Source organism: Peromyscus leucopus, chromosome 1, assembly GCF_004664715.2.
Source record: "Peromyscus leucopus breed LL Stock chromosome 1, UCI_PerLeu_2.1, whole genome shotgun sequence".
NCBI classification, from domain to species: Eukaryota; Metazoa; Chordata; class Mammalia; order Rodentia; family Cricetidae; genus Peromyscus; species Peromyscus leucopus.
The window spans coordinates 97,179,461-97,202,338 of NC_051063.1; the positions used below are offsets into that span (position 1 = coordinate 97,179,461).

A 22,878-nucleotide genomic window follows, 5' to 3' on the forward strand; every position below is an offset into this window, starting at 1 on the left:
AAACAAAACAAAACAAAAAAAACACAAAAAACTCAGGATAGCTAAATAATATCCTGAATAAAAAAAAAACTGCTGGGGGTTTCACGTTTTACTGTAAAGCTGTAATAATAAAAACACCATTGTATCAGTACAAAATTAGATACATCGATCAAATTGAGGAGTCAGGCATAAATCCACACACCTATGTGTGGTGGTATTGTATTCCCCAAAATATTGTGTACTCTAATAAATTTATCTGGAGTCAGAGAATAGACAGCCACTAGATACAAAGGCTAGAAAATGGTGGCACTCACACCTTTAATCCTAGCATTCCAGAGATAGAAATCCCTCTGGATCTCTGTGAGTTCAAGGCCACATTGGAAATAGACAAGCATGGTGACACGCCTTTAATCCCAGAAAGCCAGCCTTTAATCCCAGGGAGTGGTGGTAGAAAGCAAAAAGATATATAAGGCACGAGGACCAGAAACTAGAAGCATTTGGCTGGTTAAGCATGTGGCTGGTTAAGCTTCAGGCTTTCCAGCAGCAGTTCAGCTGAGAGCCATTGGGATGAGGACACAGAAGCTTCCAGTCTGAGGAAACAGGACCAGCTGAGGATCCAGTGAGGTGAGATAGCTGTGGCTTGTTCTGTCTCTCTGATCTACCAGCATGGACCCCAATAACTGGCCTCGGGTTTGATTTTATTAATAAGAACTTTTAAGATTCCTGCTACACCTATGGACACCTGATTTTTTATGAAGAAGCCAGAAATACACACTAGAAAAAAGATAGCATCTTTAACTAAATGGTGCTAGTCAAACTGGATGACTGCATGGGGAAGTGTAAAAGTAGATAGATCCATATCTATCACTCTGCACAAAATTCAACTTCAAATGGACCAAAGACCTCAACACAAAATCTGATACACTGAACCTGATAGAAGAGAGAGTGGAGAATACTATTAAACTCATTGGGACAGGAAAGGACTTTCTGAACAGAATATCAATGGTGCAAGCATCAAGATCAACAATTAATAAATGGAATCTCACAAACTGAGAAGCTTCTACATAGCAAAGGACACTGTTACTTGGACAATGGCCTCATACAGAATGGGAAAAGATTTTTACCAACTATACTTCTGATAGAGAGCTAATATATAAAGAGCTCAATAAATTAGACAACAAGAAAAAAACAGATTTAAAAATGGGGTACACATCTAAACAGAATTCTCAATAGAAGAAACTCAAAGGGCTGAGAAACACTTAAAGAAATGTGCAACATCCTTAGCCGTCAGGGAAATGCAAACCAAAACTACTTTGAGACTTCATTTTACACGTCAGAACGGCTAAGATCAACAAAACAAGTTAAAACTCAGGCTTGTGAGAATATGGAGTGAAAGGAACTCCCATTGCTAGTAGGAGTGCAAACACACAGTCACTTTGGAAATCAATATGGTGGTTTCTACGAAAATGGAAATCAATCCACCTCAAGACCAGCTATACCACTCTTGGGCATATACCCAAAGAATGCTTCATTCTACCACAGAGACATTTGCTTCAATCATGTTCCTTCATAATAACCAGAAACTGTAAACAACCTAGATGCCCCCCTCAATGTAAGAATGGATAAAGAAAATGGCACATTTATACAATGGATCATTAATCAGCAATTAAATAAATGACATCATGCAATTTGCAGGCAAATGGATAGAACTAGAAAAAGAATCATCCTGAGTAAAGTATCTCAGATCCTGAAAGACAAACATGGCATGTATTCATTTAAACATGGATATTAGTTTTTAAGACAAGCTACAATACATAGAACCACAGAGGGTAGGTATAGAGTAAGGGACTAGAGGGAACAGATAGGTCTCCTTAGGACAGGGGAGTAGAATAGATATTTGTGGATGGGTGAGGCGGATCTGAAATGAGATGATCAAGTGAGGATGGGAAGGGGCGAGGGAGAGTGGGAGGGAATATGGGAAGAGCTAAAATTAAGGGATATTTGAGGGGTAGTATAGAAACCTAATACAACAGAAACCTCCTAAAATATATACATATGTGAAGGCAATCTAAATGAAATTGCCAAATGATGGGGGAGACAGAGACCCAACTGGCCATCTCTTGTCACCAAACAACCCTTCCAGTACTGAGTTTGGGTTACATCTAATTGAGTTGTTGGCCAAAAGGGCCCACAGGAATCCCCAAACAATCCAGGCTGTTGCCAAGACTATAGATTGCTCGACACAAACTGACAGCAAGACCCCACTCCAGAAGATAATTCCTGTATAACTCATTGAACATGAAAAACTGGATCTACTGCCTACATCGAGCCTTCACCCCTACACTCGAGTATCTTTGTTACAGGAGAATACTCTGCACGCTATCAAAAGAGAAACATACACACCAAGCTGGCCATAAGCCCTTTATCTACAATGGTGTCCTAACTGCAAGATATGCCAGGGCCAGTGGGACCAGGATTTATCCCTGGTACATAAACTGGCTTTTTGGATCCCATTCCCTATAGTGGGATACCTTGCTCAGCCTTGATGCAGTGGGGAAGGGCTTGGGCCTGCCTCAATTTGATGTGCCAGACTTCATTGACTCCCCATGGGAGGCCTTACTCTCTTTGAGGAGTCAGTGGGGCAAGGAAGGTTGGGGGAAGCAGAAGGAGGAGAGGGAGGAGGAACTGTGGTTGGTATGTAAAATGAAAAGAATTTTAAAGTAATAAAAAATAAAACATTTTATGTACACTAAAAAAAAAGACATGCCAGGACAATATTGGCACAAAACTTGTGGGAGTAACCAGACAATAGCTAATTTGACTTAAGGTCCACGCCATTACTGGTTGGGTAACCAAGAACCTGAGACTAGATAACCCAGGGACCTAGGGTAAAACCAAATAATCCTGGTCTTAAAAAAGAAAAAGAAAAAAATGTATCAATAAATAACTCCTAATGGTATTCTACTATCATGGATCAGTGCCTTCCTTGTTCGGTCATCATCAGAGAAGCTTCCTCCTGCAGCAAATAGGAACAAATATCACAGCCAGACATTACTCAGAAAATGAGAGAACTTGGAACACTAGGCCCTAAATGGGATGTCTCCCTTAGAGCTCAAGGAACCCACAGAAGAGTAGGCAGAAAAATATAAGAATATGATCAAAACATATTTAAATTTTAAAATTGTTTTAAATAATAAAAATATTAAAAATAAATTTTAAAAGAAAAATAAAGAAGTCTTAAACTAGAAATCAAGAGTCTAGATTATAATTATAACAGAAACCATTTTGTTTGTATATTTACTGCTTGACAGGATGATGTGGTGTAAGGATATTATATAGGGATGCTGTGAAAGAAGGATGTTGTCATATAGAGATGCTATGACATAGAGGTGGTATGGAATACGGATGCTATTATAGGGGTGTTATGGTATAAGGATGCTATGGTAGAGGGATGCTGTGATGTAAGGATGCCATGATGTAGGCATGTTGTGGTGTAGGGATATTGTGATACAGAGATGCTGTGGTAGAGGGATGCTGTAGTATAGGGGTGTCACGATGTAGAGATGCTATTGTAGGGGGATTCTGTAGCATAGGGATACTGTAATATAGGGATGCTGTTGTATAAGGGTGCTATGGTATAGGGATGCTGTAGTATAGGAAGACACAAGCCTGATTCAGAAACTTGGGAATGCGTTCTAGCTTTGGTATTTGACCTGAGAGCTAGCATAGAATCTCTCTGAAAATCATCTTTTAAAATCAGGCAGTAGCAAGAAGGTTACAGTTTCTTAGTGAGGCTTCACTGTGGAGTCTGCAACTCTATGGAAGTAAAGACTTGCAAATTCCTCTTAGAATTGTCTATAGTCCAATTTGCTGTGTCTTCACTTGCTCTTTCCTTTAAGCTCATTTCTGAGACAGATATTGTCCTTACAACAAAACTCTTTTCTGAAAATCTCCCGCCTCTGTGCTTTTAAGAGATGAAATAAACACTAGGCTAGAGCTGTGAACATCTCAAGTGTGAGGAAGTAAAATATCCTGCTCTATACATATTTCCTTGACATATGAAACTACAGATGGAAATAGCTCTGAAAATATCCTTTTTATGAAAGCAATTTATATCTATATTAGTAAAGCAAGTGGAGGATGAAGGCAAAGATGTGTCCTCTGAGATGCACGTGCTTGTCTATCCTGGAAAGATCTTTTCACAGGAAGAACAGATGGGAATCCTAACACCTGCCCAGTAGAGATCACCACAGGTTTTCCTATGAGAGTTGCTATGTGGGTAACTGTCTTATAAGACAACCACTGGAGCCTTGTGTTATGGGAGGTTTTAGGATAGAGGCCTAACAAACCCAACAGGCTAGACTTGGATAGTGAGCCTCAACGTGCTAACAAAAAAGACACCTGATAGTGAAAAGCAGAGAAAAGTGATTTAGGGCAGCCACACTGGGAAGAACAATTAAGGAGATCCAGTGACCACCCAAGTCCAATTTCAGGCCCTAACATGAAGTTTAGGTTTAAATTGAGGGTACAAGCTATGTGTAACCAATTAGTCATGGTCAAAATATAGCCCCATCATTGACCTGTTACTGTCTCCTAGCTCCATGACCATCCTGGAAATTGTCACAACTGTGTGAAGTCTCTTTAAGAGACAAGCTTCCTTTCTAGCTTTTCCTTCCCCAGCATGGCACTCCTGAAGAAATTCCATTTCCTTGAGGCCAACTGTATCTGTAGTCTGAGAGCCAAAGCACAGGTGTCTCTCTCCAGAATGTCTTCCCTCTTGCCAGGACAGTTAAACACACACTTCTTCACTCTCCTTTTTAAAAAGGAAAAAGTTTTAACTGTTTTAATTTTTATTGTATGTGTATGGGTATTTTTTGCCTACATGTATATCTGTGAGCCACATGCATGCCCGGTGCCCAAAGATGCCAAAAGATAGCATCGGATCCCTTGGGACTGGAGTTTTAGATGGGTGCTAGGAATCCAACCTGGTTCCTTTGGAAGTGCAACCAGTGCTCTTAACCATTGAACCATCTCTCCAGCTCCACACTTCATCCCTGACTATCCCACAGCTTGTATTGTCACCTCACCACCTCAAATAGTCCCAAGACCCTCTTCCTTTGAGTCACATATAAGTGACAATTGTCTGGCCCTTTCCATGAGATTCAGACTTTGTTGATAGTTTCTGCATTTCTGTATGTTTTTTGTTACCTATTGTGTGTCTCTTTATTTCACAGAGTGTGAGAGCCCGTTTTCAGGTTCCTCGTGGCTTTACCTAGCAGGTCCGCATAGAGGATGATTAGGGCCACGGACCTGAGTGCAGGTGTCTGAGATGGTCTGCACTTGGCTGTGCTGGGGGAGGAGGTCTTTTGCTCCACCCCTTGGCGTCTCTATAAATACCCTGGGGCAGGGACAGTCAGGGCCCCTTGGAAAATGTTCCAAGCCCTCTTGAGGCTCTCCTTTATTTTCTATCTATTTATCTCTGCAATCTAAATCCTTCTATCTAATATTTCCTGCTGCCCGTACTCAAGAAAACTTGGGGAAGTGTGGAGATGGTGGGTAAATGCCCCACAACAGAGTAAAATAACCTACATTATAGGGAGAAGAGGAAAATGTTAAGTTTTCTACAACAATTCCAGCTGTATTGAAGTGGGAGTTGGGGATGTATCCCCTCATTTCTCTTCATACATCATCCCCCTTCCTCCTCCTCAGCCTCCCCACCCCTTTCTCTGACTGACAGCCTGAAGCTTTCATCCCCAGATGGCACAACCCTGTGCAGGTGGCAGGTTCCCCTAGGAACAGCATTTGCTTTCCCATCGACTCCCGTTGCTCCAAGCTGTGAACTCACAGTTGCTACCTTCTGGAGGCTGGAGCTCAGCCTCTGTCACAACAGATGCTGTTTGGGAAGAGTTGAAGCAACTGCTGTAAATATTGGTAGAGAGCTTGACTAGCACCATCGGCATAACTCAGCAGACATAGTTGTTAAAGAAGGAGATCCCTGGGAGTGGGAAGGACAACAGGAATAGGATTCTACAAGCTGTTCTTTTCACTCTCCGCAATCTCAGTTTCACACAAACTCTCATCAGTCAGGAGTCTCAATCCCCTTTGCCTCTCTGCAGATTGCTAGGGTTGGTCCACAGAAATGTGCAAAGTTTTCCATCGCCACCTTCATTTTGTTTTGAGACAGGGTCTCCTGTATCCCAGACTGGCCTCAAAGTTGTTACATAACCTAAGGTGACTTTGAACTTCTGATTCTTCTGCCTCCACTCACTGGCACCACAGCTATACATCACCATACCTGGTTTATGTAGTACTAGGTATCGAACCCAGGGTTTCATGTATACTAGGCCATCACTCTACCAACTGTGCTACATTCCCAGCCTACCACAGTCACATTTCTGTGTGGTACTATTTTATTTGTGCTCTAACAAATAAAGCTTGCCTAGAGATCAGAGTGAACAGCTAGCCACTAGTTGACCATAGAAGCCAAGCAGTGGTGGCACACATTTTTAATCCCAGCACTTGTGATCTCGTGCCTTTGATCCCAGTACTTGGGAGGCACAGGCCTTTAGTCCTAGCACTAAGGAGGTAGAGACAGGAAGTGATACGGTTGGGCAGAGAGAGGAATATAAGGCAGGAGGAGGCAGGAGGAGACAGGAGCTCACCCCTTTAAGCTGAGGAGTTGGCGAGGTAAGAGGTAGCTGTGGCTTGCTCCCTTGTCTCTCTGATCTTTCAGCATTTACCATGATATCTGGCTCTGGGTTTTTATAATTAAGACCTATTAGGATTCATGCTACATTTCTGTTATGAATATCTAGGTTGAAGACATTTCAAAAACTCAAGTACAGCCACAGTTCTATCCCCATCTGCAGTGCTCAGTGGGGAATTCTGGCCAGGCAGCACCAATATAATTTAGTTCCAAATCCTTAAAGAAGAAACAAGGGGAAAATCCAACCCTGCCTTGGTCAGTGTCAGAGTCTAGAGTAGTCTAGGCTCTCCATGTGTCTCATAAAGCTTACTCCAGTCAAATAAATGTGGCTGCTACAATTCTTTGTCCTGAGTGACATTTTAGCAGAATACACAAAGGATGGGCCCACGTCAGGGAAAAGAGGAAAGTTGCTCATGTGGCCTGGCAGAGACAATGAACTGGAGTTGTGACCAGGCAGAAGGCAGCTTTTGAGAAAAGAGGTTGGCCATGAAAGCAACTGGGGCATTAGGAAAAGCAGAAAGAAACTTCTGAGCCAAGATATAGGAAAAACACTTTTTAAATATTTTAAAGATTGCAAACAAAGAAGTCCATATAGATTAAGAAGTCGATAGAGATTAAAAAAATAGTTCATTTAATGTATTGCTGTCATAACTAATTATTATAAACTTCATGGCTTAAAACAACATAAATTTATTCTCTTACAGTTCTGGAAGCTAGAAGTATAACAGTTACTCAGGATAAAGTGAAGGAGCCAATGGGGTTCATTCTTCTACCAAAGGTTATAGGAGAAATTTCCATTTCCTTGAATTTCAGTTTCTAGTGACTACCTAGACATCTTGGCCTGTGGCCACTTCCTCCATCTCCATGGTTCATCACTCCACACTGCTGCTCTCTTCTCACTGCCCTGACCTTCCACTGTCTTCTCTGAACCTCATATATGGACCCATTATCTCAGGCTCCACAGACAGTCTAGGCAAATCTCCCTGCCCCAGCATTCTTCATCACAGTCTGAGACACAGGAAAGAAAGTCAAAGTATTTTTACTATCCCCCATTCAACAACATTTCATGCTGTTGTAGAAATATAATGTTCAATTATAAGAAAAACAAAGAATTATTATTTTTACACCATCATTCACATAGTATCAGATCAGTATCTCTTTGGGGCTGCATTGTGTTGCAGGGTTTGCTTTTTAAAATTGCTGTTTGAGGGTGGTGGTGGCAAATGCCTTTAATCCCAGCATTCAGGAAGCAGAGGCAGGCTGATCTCTGTGACTTTGAGGCCAGCTTGATCTACAGAGTGAGTTCCAGGACAACCAAGCCTACACAGAGAAACCCTGTCTTGAAAAACCAAAAATAAAAAAAAAAATAAAATTGCTGTTTGAGTTACCAACTTGAGTTTCATAATATAGATGAATTTTGGCTTAGGACTGGGACAGAATTTCAAACAATTTCTGACAGGCCCTAAATCTACTTTTGTCTTTTGTCCTATGTATTTATGAAAAGTTGAGTCTCAGCATTAACAATTATAAAAAACTTGATAAACTCTGAAAAATGTTTAAGATGCTTCTGCTACCTCATGTGGAATCAATATTCAGCCAAGAGTTGCTTCTTCTTGTAAAAATCTAGCCTTGGGGAAAATCCAGCCTCCCCAGCTTCTTAACACCATGGCAAGATGGAGAAAAGGGTTGCTATAAACTCGTTTACGGTGCCAACTGAAGAAATGAGAGCTACAGCTTAGAGGAAGAGCACTAGCTAGCGTGACTACATGTCTAATTTAACATGTCTCCTGAGCTGCTTCCATGAGCCTCCCAGAACCAAGTGTTGGCAGGGTGGGACTGACAGCAGCATGCCGTGCCCTCACTAGTTGGAGACAGGTAAGACTCTATAGGAGACAGGATGAGAAGTACAGCTTATGAAGATTCTTCATAATGCACTTCAGAACCTTGGTTTCCTTTTCCACTCTTGCCAATGGCAAAAGTAAACTTTGATTTCCATCTGAGGGAGCCAGAGAGGCCAAGAAGCAGGTCCCTATCAGCTAGGGCCACGTTAATGGAGGACCACAGACTGTCTAGGCAAAAGGATCTGAGAATCCCAAATCAAGGAATGGACCAGCTGTGGTCTTTTGGAGGCCTGTTGGGGAACAGAGAACTTTTGCCCTTCTCCTGAGCTTTCCTCTTTAATTCATCTCCCCTCTCTGTGCATGTTCCTGTGTTCAAGTTTCCCCTTGTAATAAAGACCTCAGGCATACTGGATTATCTTCATTACTTCAGTTATCTCCAATGAGGATTTGTTTGCTGGGAGTTAGGGTGTAAGTTAGGAATGTGAGAAATCAGCTCAAGTCACGAGACCACCCTCCACCCCAAGCACCATGCTGCAGTAGGCACACATACTGACATCTTCACGATATCTTCCTGGGCCCTCAGGTTATTGCCAGATAATTTGATTTTTTGACAGCTTACGTGTTTAAAATATAAAGTCAGGGCTGGTGGTACCTGCCTGAAACCCCAACTATTTAGGAGGTTGAGGCAGGAGGATCAAATGTTTAAGACCTGTCTGGCTACAGAGTGAGTTTAAGGCAACTTAGTAAGACTCTGTCTCAAAACTTAAAAACAAACAAACAAAAAGCAAAAAACCCAACCAAACTACAACAACAAAAAGAAAGGGCGGAAGATACAGGACACCATTAGTTTAGCATGTGTGAGGCCCTGAGTTCAGTCTCTAGTATGGAGGGGAAAAAATGTCCAGATTGTACAATGATATCTCATGAAGGATTGTGCTTTGCACAATATGCTCTGTCGAGGGATATCTTGCCTGTTTTGATCTTCAGTGTCCTTACCTTTTTACAAAGTTATGACAGCACAGGACTCTTGCTCAATTTTTCATTGAGTTACCTGCATCACACCCTTTTTTAAGAGGTTTATATGTGTATCAGACAGAATTCCTTTGTCAGATGAGTTATAAAGGTTTTCTCCCAACATGTTTCTTGTCCTGTCTCCAACTAGTGAGGGCACGACATGCTGCTGTCAGTCCCACCCTGCCAACACTTGGTTCTGGGAGGCTCATGGAAGCAGTTCAGGAGACATGTTAAATTAGACATGTAGTCACGCTAGCTAGTGCTCTTCCTCTAGGCTGTAGCTCTCATTTCTTCAGCTGGCACTGTAAATGAGTTTACAGCAACCCCTTTCTCCATCTTGCCAGGGTGTTAACAAGCTGGGGAGGCTGAATTTTCCCCAAGGCCACTGGGATGCGCAGGGACACTTAAAGATACAGAGAGGGAGCCCTGTCATGAATAGAAAATCTGGAGGCCAGTATGTAGTCCATCCCCACAGGGCCAGCCGCGGAGGCTCAGGGCTGGACCGGTGCCAGAGTCACGAGACACAGAAGCCTGAATATGTCAGATCGAGGATTTAGTGGGGCTTCTCGCTCCTGGTGGGTTCCGCCGGAAAGGCGCAGGCAGGAAGGAATCCAAGGTTGGGGGCAGCGGCAGGCGATGGCTTCAGCAGAACTCACAGGCGGTTTCCCAGCTGGTGGGAACCCTTGGCCTTTCAGCCGGAGGGCTGGGCGACAGCGGACCTTTCTGGAACAGGTCCGGATGTGAACAAACTGGCCTTGTTAGGGAATGGGGCGGAGTTGAGGGCCGTTGTGGGGAGGTTGGCCACACCTCTGGCAGATGGGTGTTGGCCTCCTTTGCCAGCCCTGGAAGGTGCTGCTGAGTCCCAAAGGCACTCAGGACTCCACTACAGCTGCATCTGAAGTGAGTGGGAAGTCTCAGGAGAGGTAAGCCCTGTCTCTAGCCTTGTTGTTAGCCACAACCACCTACGAAGGAAAGCACAGCTATCTCTCAGATGGGCCTGTTATAAATAATTATTGTCATCACTGCTCCCCATTGTTGGCTGTAGCCAGGATGGAGGCAGGTGGGCAAGAAAGGCCTGAAGAGACTAGCACTCTGGTCAGGTGTCAGGCCTTGTCCAGGAGGCCTGTTGAACCTACAGCTAACCTCTCGTCCTCTGGTCCCCACAGGCAGCCTTCTGTGTTAATACCTTTCCCTCTGCTAGTCCTTTGAGACATAAGACCAGCCATGCTTGGAGTTGCCCAGGAAGGATGAGATCTGAGGTCTGTACTCACATTGTGTCTGCTAGGACAGGTCCCTGCTGTTGGCCCTTGGTGTCGTCAGCGTCACTATAATTCTCATGATCCGGAAGCAAAATAAACTTAAAAAAGAAAGGTCGCATCACTTTACAGGACCCTGAAGCCAAGTACCCTCTGCCCTTGATTGAGAAGGAGGTAATGGGTCACCTAAACCTTCCCCTGGTTTAGGTGAAAGAGGACAGGGGGGTGAGAATGCTAGCTGGGAAGGTGGATGAGCAGTCACCTCGGAGACAAATGGATCAACTTTCTAAGATCTGGGCCACACAGTAAAACTCCTAGAGAGCCAACAGAACCTTTTCTTTTTTTTTTTTTTTAACTAGCAAATCAACCACAACACCCGAAGGTTCCGCTTTGGACTGCCCTCACCGGACCATGTCTTAGGGCTCCCTGTAGGTGAGCAGTGCTTGGTGGCAATCCAGGTGTGGGTCTTTGGGATGCTCAGTTCCTATTAGAAATGGATTCTCATTCTCATGGGATATGGAGGATACACTGAAATAGCCCTGGATCACATGAATGGAGGGAGATAGGCAGAAGGACTTCAGGACAGTGTCTTCATTGTTCCATTTGACTGTCATAAAATTAGTATCTTGAGGAGAACTGAAAAGAAGTAAGCCTAGAGTCAGAGGCCTAAGACCTCATTAAAGGCTCTTGCCCATGCAATTTAAGGCCAGTGCCTCAATCAACCTCACTGATCTTCCATCTAGAAAAGTGTTTCCCAGGCCTGTCAGCTTACTTCAGGTATAGTGAGAGCAAAATGACTGATGGATGTGAAAGTTCAGAAACTGCATAGTGTTAAGCATGGGTAAGAAGAGCAGATATTCCCTTATAGTCAGACCCCAAAATCTGTGGCAAGTGACTAGTGATGCAGCTGCCCCAAATGGATGGATGGATTATCTGAGGGGGTGCTGAGACCCACTTAAGGAAACTAGCCCTGTCTGTCCTCCTCAGATTCTGAGTTGTCCCATTTTTTGTTTCATCAGTAACTACTCTAGACAATGAGTCCACTCTCCTGAGGTGGAAGACCTAAGGGACAGGTGTGGGGCAGAGAAACCTTGTTGCCTGCCTCTTAGTGGACAGTCTGATTGATGGCCTACTTTTCAAAGAAAGTCGTGACTGCAACTCTGACAGGTGATGAAATTATAACACAAGGAAGCTTGTTGGCCTTCACTGCTCTGTACATGAGAGTGCTATGTCACTGGGCTTTCTATTCCTCTACTTTAGCCTGTCACCATCCTGTTGGGGGACAGTATGAAACCAAAAGCCACTTGAGAAATAGAATTTCTAGAGACTTCTCTGAGCTACTCTCCCTTCAGCCCCAGTGGAAGCAGCATGGTCAGTGGAACAAGGCAATGTAGTGGCCTCTAAGAGTATGCCAGAAAAATGGCGAATGCTTCACAGTTCAGCTGAAGTGAAGATAGTTATAGGTAGGGCTCTGGGTCAGGAACACAGCTCCATTCTGCATAGGGATGCAGTAACTCACTTCTCGGTTCTCAGCTTCAGGTAAGCTTTTGGAAGAAAGTTGCTGCTTTGGGCCTGTGTTGTCAAGTGTCCCTGGTGTCCAATCAGGCTATGGCTATTAAGTTTGCACCTCAGCTTCCAGGAACTCCTCCAAGACCCAGATGAAACTGCTTAACATCTTGAACTAGCCACTCTGTCCTCAAGCATCCCACTCCCCCTCCTTCCTTTCTGCCTCCTCTTCATCTCTGTCTCTCTCAGTTTCCACTTCTAGCTGTATTTGTAATTTTCCAGGCATACTTAATTTCTACTCCACCTGAAGTAGAAGCCTGGAGCCTTCTTTTGCCTCTAGCTTTTAGCATCCCTTGATGCAGCTCCTCCCCTCAGTACTAATTGCTTTGGTCTTTGAAGTCTGGCCTTCAATCTGGCTCATTATCTGACATTGGGCTACAATCTCAACTCCTAAGTCTTCAGCCCTCCAGGCCTATAGAATTCTACTCTGGACAGGCAAACACACAGTGTAAATGTCCCTGTTGCTTCTCAGCAGAACCAACGGCCAGGATGGAACATATTGTTGCTTTATTTGAAACAGAACTGTCTAGGTCTTGAGACCCTGCAGAACCCATAAGGCTAAGCCCTGTTCTATGCTGAGACAAAGATGGGATACTTGTGACTCCTCCCAGACTTCAGGTTAGGAAGAAAAAACTTTGTGAAGACTGTAGTTTTCTTTAAATGGGAAAAAAAATTTTCTGATTTCTTTTGTGAGACAAGTTCTTGCTCTTAGCATAGATTGGACTGCAACTTACAGCCCAGGTTACTTTTGAACTCAAGTCAATCTTGTCTCTGATGCCCAAGTGCTAGGATTATAGGCATGGGTACCACACCTGGCTCCTTCCTGATATTTTTAGTATCCATTTCCATCTTTAATTAAGTCTTACTCCAAGAGTTATAGTGTGATCATAGCTAGGCAGATGTTATCAAAGTGAATCTTGGGGGATTTCTGGGTTCTATTTGATTATCAACATTTGATTTTTTTTTTTTTTTGTAGGTAACTATGTCCATTTCTTGGCCCAAATTAATGATCAATGGGTAATCAGGGCTTACACTCCTGTTTCTAGTGATGATGATCAAGGCTTTGTGGACTTCATTATAAAGGTAAATAATGCCCACCTTTTATCCAACTATCTGGAGCCCCCAGGTATCCTTAGGGTGGTAGAATGGAGAGTAATACTTTTTCTCTGAGAGGACTTATGGCCTGGACAGCACTTTCCAATAGTCTAATTTATCAGCAATGCTACAATTAACCCTGTAGTGTCTCAAAGGATTGCTGTGGTTAGTTTAATAGCCAACTCGACACAATCTAGAATCACCTGAGAAGAGTCTTAATGGGGGACTGTCTATACCAGGTTGGTCTGTGGAAGTGTCTTTGGTGGATTGTGTTGATTATATTAATTGATGTAGAAAGACCCAGCCCACTGTGGGTGACACCATTCCCTAGGCAGAGGACCTTGAACTGTGTAAGTATAGAGAAGGAACTGAGCATGACTAGGCATGCATGCATACATTTTTTTGAATGTGATGTGGTGAGCTGCTTTAAGTTCCTGTCTTGACTTCCCTGCAATGATGGACTTTAACCTTGAATTGTAAGGTAAAATAAACCCCTTCTCCCATGAGTTGTTTTATTAGGGTATTTTATTGTGGGGACAGAAATGAAACTAAAACAACTGTTCACAGTGAGTATGGCAGTGTTCACTTGCATGACTTCTGAAGGCAAATGTACTTTCCAGCTGTGTGCAACCATAGCCAAAGGCCTGGGAGCGTAAAGACCTGTGCTTGCATTTCAGATATACTTCAAAAATGTGCACCCAGGTATCCTGAAGGGGGAAAGATGACTCAGTACTTGGAGAACATGGAAATTGGGGACACCATCCTTTTTCGAGGGCCCACAGGGCGCCTGTTCTACCATGAGCCAGGTACCAGGTGCTGTTCAGTGGGATCTCACAGTTGGTCAATTCCTCTCAAAGCTGGGAAATTCCTGCAGTGATTTTACTGTGGTCTTCCTCAGCCCTGGAGCACATGGGCTTGTACTTCAAGTCTTCACACATTCATTCACGTGAATGCATTTATAATGACTTTCTGTCACTGCTCATATTTATTTCACAAGCTTTTATGCTTCATCTAGAATGTCTCTGGCACAGATACATGAAAGGTGCCTGCTGATGTAAATGGTGGAAGGACTCCACATTGATTGGTTCATCCAGATTTTCCATTTACTCACTCATTCACCATTGTCATGGAGGAGGCTCTACAAGGCTCCAAGCTTGCCTAAGAAAAGACCCAGATATCCAATGGATGTCTAGCCTCTGTTTCCACTCTGTACACTGGTGGCCAGTGAAGCTACTGTGTCTGATTCTCTGGCTTGGAATGCTACCACCTTAGCTGATCTTTGCCTCCTAAGAGTCAGAAGTCTTTTGTAGGCAGCCAGCCAAAGGCTATAGAAGTCATAAACATCCTCTATGTTTCTAGGTTCCCTTATAGTCAAAGTAGACGAAATGAGTGAGCCCGAAAACAGACTGTTTCATCACCTGGGGATGATTGCTGGGGGAACAGGTAAGAGGTTTCTGGGTTCCTCTAAGACCATTCAAATTTGGGAGTCATTGGACCCTATGAGAGGAGGTACAAGCAATTGCTCCCCAGCTATGGTAGTGGCAATGTGGCAACAGATACTGACTCTGACCCTGTTCCTCTGCAACCATCATAGTGACTCCCAGGAGCCATGGGAAACCTTTCCTAAGAAGCCAGGCAGGGCAGGCTTTGCTGGATGGTTCCTAAATAGTGGAAGATCCAGTTCCAGTCTGACTCTCCAGATCCCTTGAGAATGAACCCTCAGGGATTAATAACCCACAGGGTGTTAGGCACCATCACAGGCAATTATAATACTATCACATTTACTGGCCATTAATTCTACTATGCAAGCAAGGACAAGAACTAACGCACAGAATGTTTTTGCCCTCTTGCAATAGAAAAAGAAAAAGGGCTGAGGATATGGCTCAGTTGGTAGAATATTTGCCTAGCACACACGAGGCCCTGGGTTCCCCAGCACCACATAAAAACAGGCATTGGTGGCACATGCCTGTAATCCCAGAACTTGAGATAATCAGAAGTTCAAGGGCATACTTGGCTACACCGTAAGTTGAGGCCAGCCTGAGATATGTGAAACCCTGTCTCAAAAAGGAAAGGGGGCTTTTGACCTTCTGCTGCATTAAAAAGGAACACCAAAATGAAGCTTCTTCCTTACTTTGGGTTTGGGGGAACAGAAGGGGAAATGGTAGAATCGGGGTTAAATGATATTGCTAATCTGCTGAAGGCCAGAAATGGAGGCATTGGAGATGGTAGAAAGCTGGCCTGCCCACTGTTTTCCAGGCATTACTCCCATGCTGCAGCTTATTCGCCACATCACAAAGAACACCAGTGATGGGACCAGGATGTCCCTTCTCTTTGCCAACCAGGTCAGTTCTGCAGAGTCAGCCCAGAGCTTGCTACAGTAGCATGGAATGTTCCCCGAGTTGGGGCTCTATATGAATTCATTCCCCTCCCACTGCCTGGAAACATGCTGCTTGGGTGCCTTGGGCTGTGGGAGGCTTAGTGGGTTCTGAAAGTCTGCTGGTGGCTGAAGAAGCTGAGGCCAGGCCTGTTTTGTTTGTTTCTGCTGACTTCTGGCATCTTCCCTACAGACCCATTCCACGCACTGAGCTTTCTCCTTAATTCACTGAGCTTTCTCCTTAATTCCCATTCTGGTCTTCTGAATATTAAATAATGGATGTTCCTGCTGGAAATTCTGAGGAATTCAGAAGAATATGAATACTTTTATCTTTTGTCTTTTCCCCAATATATACTATGTATTTATATATGATATATCCATATATATCACATATACTTTTACACTTAGTAGTATCACATATGCATCTTCCTCTCACTAATTTTAAATAGTCACATCAGAATCAAAGTGAAATTTTTTCCAAAATTTCATTCAGGTTCTTTCCAGATTTTGTCATAAACAATAATTATGAGTAACTGGGCCTGACCTGATAACTTTTACTTTATGAAACCATGCCAGAAGTAGCATTCCTGGGAGAAGAGACATGGAGGGTTTGATGACCCAGGCCTAGGCATTCTCTTGGCGACTTGTCCCCCTTTTCTCACATGTAAACACAGACCACCTTCTTCTTCTATACATCACCAGCACCATCCTCCCCTGGCTCCTTAGGGAAGGCCAACTTGCACTAAGCCTGTGTCTGTTGGGCCTGCTAGACCTGATCCCTGCATGCAGGAAAATGAGTGGAGACTTTTGCATGCACAGGGTCTATGCAGCTGTCCTTCCAGCTAGAGGGCAGATATGCTGTTGGTACCTCTACCTCACCCTGCAGCCCCACCAGCTCTTTATATTGACAGAGAGAGGGTGTAGTGTGCAGGAGGAACAGGACCTCGTCTGCCCTGGAGTCTGGCAAGCTCTCAAGCTAGGACAGTGGCAATGAAGGTGTGAATGTACAGGCCCACGTGTTCAATCTAGGTGGGCATACTGGCTGTTCCTGGATGGACCATTGTAATGTTGCTTCTTTTCTAGACTGAAGAGGATATCTTGTTGAGAAAGGAGCTGGAAGAAATCGCTACAACTCACCTTGACCAGTTCAACGTGTGGTATACCCTGGACAGGCCTCCTGTTGGTATGCCCATGTTACCGTCTCTTATTCTGAGCCATTTCCACCCTGTGACACACCTACAGACTAGTCTCTAGGCTTTGTTTGCTTGTTTTGCCTTTAAGGTTTACTCCAAAAGAGCCTTAGAGCTTTTGGTCTGTATAGAGCATGCAAGAATCTGATGGGAGGAGATTGTGTGCAGCAGGTTGTAAAGGGGAGTCAAGGGTAGGTGCTAATTCTACACTCCCCACATTGTACTGAGTATAGACCCTGAGCCACCAGGCTACTTGAACACCTGCCCTCCACAGTCAGCACATTTCACCTAATATGACCACTGGCCCCTTACCCTCTTGTACTGCTCATGGCTACTCTGCCATTCACCACCAAACTCTTCTGGACAGTCGTCTTCATATGCTCAGCCTCAGCCAGCTGCTGCAACCCTCAGCTAGCACCCAGGAACAACCACGCACCTTGTATCATGCAGGGCACATCACCTGCTTCCTTGATCTATATCTGTCTTGGCATATTTCAAGCTGCCAGCAGACGGTGCTGCCCAACTCAACAAACACCCCACCATACCAATATGACTTCCTCACCCACCTCTACCTAACATCCCCACTCAACTCAGTGCTTAGAGCAAAGAGACATCATCCTGAGTCTAAGTCCAAGGCTTGAGCCTGGAATCTGGAGGCAATGCTGCAGATGGCTGGAACCCCCTATCTGTGGGAACCAGCAGTGCGGACTTCTCAGCTTCTGTAGGTCACCCTGGTCTCCAGCATCAGGGGCAAATGCAGAACCATGCATCTTCCCTGCTTTTGCTTCATTTCAGGATGGAAGTACAGCTCTGGATTTGTTACTGCTGACATGATCAAGAAGCACCTCCCTCCCCTGGGGAAGCCACACTCATCCTGGTGTGTGGTCCACCACCTATGATCCAGGAGGCAGTTCACCCCAGCCTGGAGCAGCTTGGCTATACCAAGGATATGATTTTTACCTATTAATATCTCCTCTGCTCCTTGGCGGGTCCCTCTCCTCTGTTTCAGAGTGAGTTTGCCTTCACATTATTCAACTACAGTATTTTCTAAGTGCCTCTCCATGTACACTTGGGTATGGTGCTGTTCTCCTGGGTGTGGACCTAAGAATTCAAAGGATGGAAGACAAGGTAGTTTTTGAGCTTCCAGGCTTGGAGGCTGGGGATGATGCCTTTCTCCATGGCTTAGTGTAATAAACTGCACTGCTCTGCATTTAGTTCACAGTGTATGAATATGTAGGGACTGGGCAGCCAGAACTTGCCTAGGTAGAATTCCAGCAGGATCCAAATGGGGTTCCATCGCTCCCACTAACCACTCATGAACCTTCTTTACATTTCTCCACTTTGAAGGCATGACTCACAAGAGGGCAAAGACCTTTGTGTTCTTCCTTCCCATGTGGGACACTTTGAGACACAAATAGGATTAAAAACCTATATGTAAGGGCAGTAAATTCACAGTAGGTAGTAGGAATCCCTTCCTTAGTCCCTGAATTTTGTACAGCATATGGAGACATGGGGAAATATTTGTATTTTAGCATTCTCTAGGTGACAGACTCCCATCTTGGTACTGGGCCAAGGTAGGCATGGTTGACTTAAGTTTTACAATTCACCATACCCAGCAGCTGTGCCTCAAATCCAACCTACATGATACAGGACTGCTATCGCCACCTGCTGTTCAGAGTGAGAATAACGCACTGCTGCTCGGCTTCTTCAGTGGGTAAGCCCACTGCAACTTCTTTTCATATTTCCTTCCGAACAGGCCAGAGATTCTGTGGAGATTTTGTTCTCTAAGTCACACAGGAGGAAACAGACACAGTTAGTTACATGTCCCCAAGTCATTCAGACAGTGGGTAGCAGAGTTGGCTTTAAACCCGGGTCTGTTTAATTCTGAGTCTGTTCTCCTTTCATAAAAACTAGCATAGGAGCAGCAGTATTAGAACTCACTGCTGGGTCTGTTGCTCAATGTGCACAGGTGAGGAGGGCGCCAAAAAGAAAAAGAGGAGAGGAATATGCTCCAGGGAGCTCTGCTGTACCCCTGAAGCTCATCCACAGGGGCCAAACAGTTTCAAGGCAGGCCTGGGAGAGACACTCACACTTTGATCCACTCTGTGGGGAAAGCCCAAGGGAAAGCACTCCCGTCCATTCACTAAATTGCCCCACTTGACACTGAACTCACTTGGTAGCTCAAGTCATCTGTGAAGCCACAGTCATCCTGCCTCAGCCTCCCAACTGTTAGTAGCTGGGATGACAGGCATATGCCCAGCTGCAAAGCCTTTTCCAATGGACTCATCTCGACCTCATGGATTTTTCCTTCCCTGGGCCTTCCTTCCACTCTGACCTTATTTTTCAGCCTAATGGTTCTCAATTGGGAGGGGGTGATTCCCCCCTCCAGGGGACATCTGACAAAGCCTGAAGACATTTGGGCTTTCCTAACTGGAGGAGAAAGCGCTAATGACATCTGTACAGATGATATTGCAAAAGCAATCCGACAACTGGAACTCACTTAGCCCACCCAGACTACAGTGGCTCAGCGGGTTTATGCAGAGGGTACCAGTGCATGGCAAAATGGCACATAACCTCAAAGCGGGCTGTGAACATCTCGGCGGCAAAGGCAGACAGCACCCAAAGGCAGAGTTGACTTGGAACCAGAATAAAGAATAAACGGGGTGAAGCAAAGACAAATCAGTGGACTCAACAAAGGCTGGTGGGATGATGGAACGGGACTGGCATGCCCATCTGTGAGCGTTCTGTGACTAACGAATTCAAAGCAGAATGGTGACAAGGTGACAGGCGTGGGGAATGTCTGGCAGGGACCAACTAAGGTGGTGAGGGACCAGTAGAAAGTCATGGGCAGTGATCAGATAACAAAGCAGGAATGGAACAGCCACAGCCTGGGAGGGAACGAGGGTTTAGTGGGTGCCTCCCTTGGAGGTATCAAGGTAACAGAACTGGCTTGTATAATGGGGGCGGGGGGAGGGGGGGAGTTTGTGTTTAAGACTGTCCACTAGGGGGAGGTATTTGATCAGCCACTACTTGAGGCTGGTGAGGGAAAGTGTCATGTCACCTTGGTGTTTTGGGAACGCTTCTGCTTAGACACCCACTGCACATACAGATGGATGGAAGCTGCTAGAGGATCGAGACAGGAGTCCTGGTTGTCAGGGCCAGGCTCCCGGAAGTGAAAATACATACTTCTTATGAAGTAGCCCCAGAGAATCCCCTACCCCACCCCATCCCCAAAGCAACTTCAATCAGCCACTGCAGGACAATCAGAATAATTTGCACACCTTTTTTTTTTTCCTCCAAGCAGAGGCTTTTATGAACTAACAGCTCATTGCCTTTGTTCTGCATTTAATACCTCACTTCCCTCTCTACAAGAGTGTCTGCAGTTTGTATATAAAAGTATAAAAGGTAGAAAAGCTCCATGTAGTGAAAAGCGATCATTGACGATGCTGAAGTACACAGGGAACCTCTGGGCACCTGTCTCATCCTTCTGCCTTTACTCCTGCCAGCACCTACATCTGAGGTACCCCCAAAGAGCCACATCTGGGTTCTGTAGATGGCTCTGTGCCAACTCCCCATTGAGGCAAACATTCAGGTCCCACGCATGCCTCCCTGGGCTTTCTTTCAGTCATGAAGAATGTCATCTGTAGTCATCAGCATCAGGGACAGCCAGGAGAGTCATTCAGTAGTTGGTCCTGGCTCAGTAGAGTCTGTAAAAACATAGCCCAAAGGACAGTTTAACAGTCTATAGGGCAAGGCTATCCTGCAGCGTCTGCACAAGAAACAGAGGGACAATGGGAGTGGCCCATATCCACACCACTGACCTGCAAAGCTATGATGTCCCAGGGAGTCTGCGCATTGAGTGCTGAACAGACAGTAATGTTAAGGTAAAAATGGGTGGGGGTGAAGCTTGGTGTACACAAGTACACAAGTACTTGCTTTGCTTGCATAATGTCCTAGGTTAAATCCCCACCACCAGGACATACATATACACAAGATAAAACTAAGCCTTTCATCTTAGAGGTAAACTTACTATTTCAAGACCAGCAAAGGTTTGTTGGAGATCACATCCAAGACTGTACAGAGACATTTCCCTGTATGAGCCAAGGGACAAAGCCTGTTGCATTGACGTAGTCTTGCTTAGATATAAGAGACTCTTCCATCCTGCCTTTAGGCAGTTTTTTAACCAGGGGGAGCGGGGGGCATTTGTTGGTATTTCTGGTCTTCTCATGTGGTTTACAAGAGGGCTATCATTATCCCTGCTTTACAGATAACTAAAGCCAGTCTCAGAGGGACAATGGCATACCTAGGCTCCTAGAGCTAGTAAAAGGCAATGACTTGGGCCGGGCGGTGGTGGCGCACGCCTTTAATCCCAGCACTCGGGAGGCAGAGCCAGGCGGATCTCTGTGAGTTCGAGGCCAGCCTGGGCTACCAAGTGAGTTCCAGGAAAGGCGCAAAGCTACACAGAGAAACCCTGTCTCGGGGAAAAAAAAAAAAAAAAAAAAAAAAAAAGGCAATGACTTGAACCACTCCTACACCCACCCCCACCCCAAAAAATCTGTTCTTCTTTCCTTGGGACCAAGTTGCCTCGCCATGGACTGATTAGTATTCCTGGGCATGGCAGGCTCTCCCAGCTTGCAGAACATATTCATGATATCAGAGGAGTGGTAGGAATGCATGTTTCTCCTGTGCCAAGAAGGCAGGACATTAGTCACTGGGCTAGAGGTGAGCCAGCACTTTGATCTGGCTGGACAGTTGACCCAGAACTTCTTGAGCACCATTATATCATTACCAGATCTGAGACCAGGGAAAGGATCCAGCACCTTGTATATTCAGGCTGACTCTGATGAAAGGCCTGTGAGCCTCCAATGCCCTGTGGTGGCTCAGAGCCCAGCAACGGGCCAATGGAGGAGGCCTTTCAGCTGCTGTGTGCCTCAGGGCTGGCTCAGGCTCTGACCCACTATCAAGCATCATCCTTTCCTGTCCTGTGGCCATGATGAATATCACCCACCAAGCTTACTGGGCTTCACTAGCCATGCTGCAAGGAAGGTGGTTGGAATCTTACCGTGAGGCGGTGGATGTCTTGGGAGAGGAGCCCTATTTGTGTCACGGTGACTTCAGAAGGTACCATCTGTAAAATGGGCAGCAACCTGATCAGCACACAGGAATGAAGCCTATGCTTTGCAGGGACAGCAGCATGCAAAGCCCCTTCTACTCAGGTCTGCCCTCTCCAGGACATTCTTCCCTGGAGCGTGGGCATGGTGTGCTCGAGGCCCAAGGAGTGACAGCTGGTGAGATACATGCAGTTTCAGTTCCTGCACTGTATGTACATGCTCTGCTGAAGCCACACTCAGCATCAGCACTCTGTGTGGAGAAGCAGGGCACAGGCAGAACGTGTCAGAAGCAGCCTTCTGCACATGTCCAGTGGTCCAGCTACTTCTCAGGGATGAAAGCCTCCAAATTACTACTGGACAGAGGATGATTTCTAGGCACAGGACCCCCAGATATCAAAGCTGTGGTCTAAGGACATCATCAGGAGGCTGCTGCCTCTTCATGGCACAGGAGCCTCCTTTTCTTGCTTTCCTTCTCCTTGGGCACTGCTGGCTTACTCGGTCTTCCTTATCTGGATGCTGCAGACTTGGAGGCATCAAGGGCAACCCTTGTAGCAGGGAAAACTCAGGTCCACTAAGGGGACGGGAGTTGCAAGAGGCCACACAGAGATTCAACAGCAATACAATTCCATGCAAGGTCTGAAAACAGGTACATGCAGTTCCTCACTAGGACATGACCAACAGGGCACAAAACCTGGCCTGAGCTGCTCTACAACAGCATTGGCCATTCAGTGGCCCTGGGTACCAGA

General features: G+C 45.2%; 2 protein-coding genes across 2 annotated transcripts in view; one reads left to right on the forward strand and one right to left on the reverse strand.

The window, feature by feature from the left end:
• Nucleotides 1–10,895: 10,895 nt before the first annotated feature.
• LOC114685274 (NADH-cytochrome b5 reductase 2-like) lies at nucleotides 10,896–18,235 on the forward strand (the record flags this gene model as incomplete). The annotated part of the gene is given in 10 exon segments (XM_028859857.2): nucleotides 10,896–10,970; nucleotides 11,156–11,228; nucleotides 13,339–13,445; nucleotides 14,135–14,156; nucleotides 14,159–14,263; nucleotides 14,817–14,900; nucleotides 15,714–15,799; nucleotides 16,915–17,014; nucleotides 17,817–17,870; nucleotides 17,873–18,235. Coding segments are annotated over 10 exon segments (822 nt in total), but the record flags the coding sequence as incomplete, so codon positions are not given.
• Nucleotides 18,236–20,290: 2,055 nt separating this feature from the next.
• Nucleotides 20,291–22,878, reverse strand: part of LOC114685273 (liprin-beta-2-like) — a 162,284-nt gene continuing 159,696 nt past the window's right edge. Inside the window, 3 exon segments of the mRNA XM_037204360.1 lie at nucleotides 20,291–20,692; nucleotides 20,694–20,728; nucleotides 22,084–22,149. Of these exon segments, the coding sequence (XP_037060255.1) occupies nucleotides 20,659–20,692; nucleotides 20,694–20,728; nucleotides 22,084–22,149 (135 nt within the window). The 3' untranslated portion in view covers nucleotides 20,291–20,658.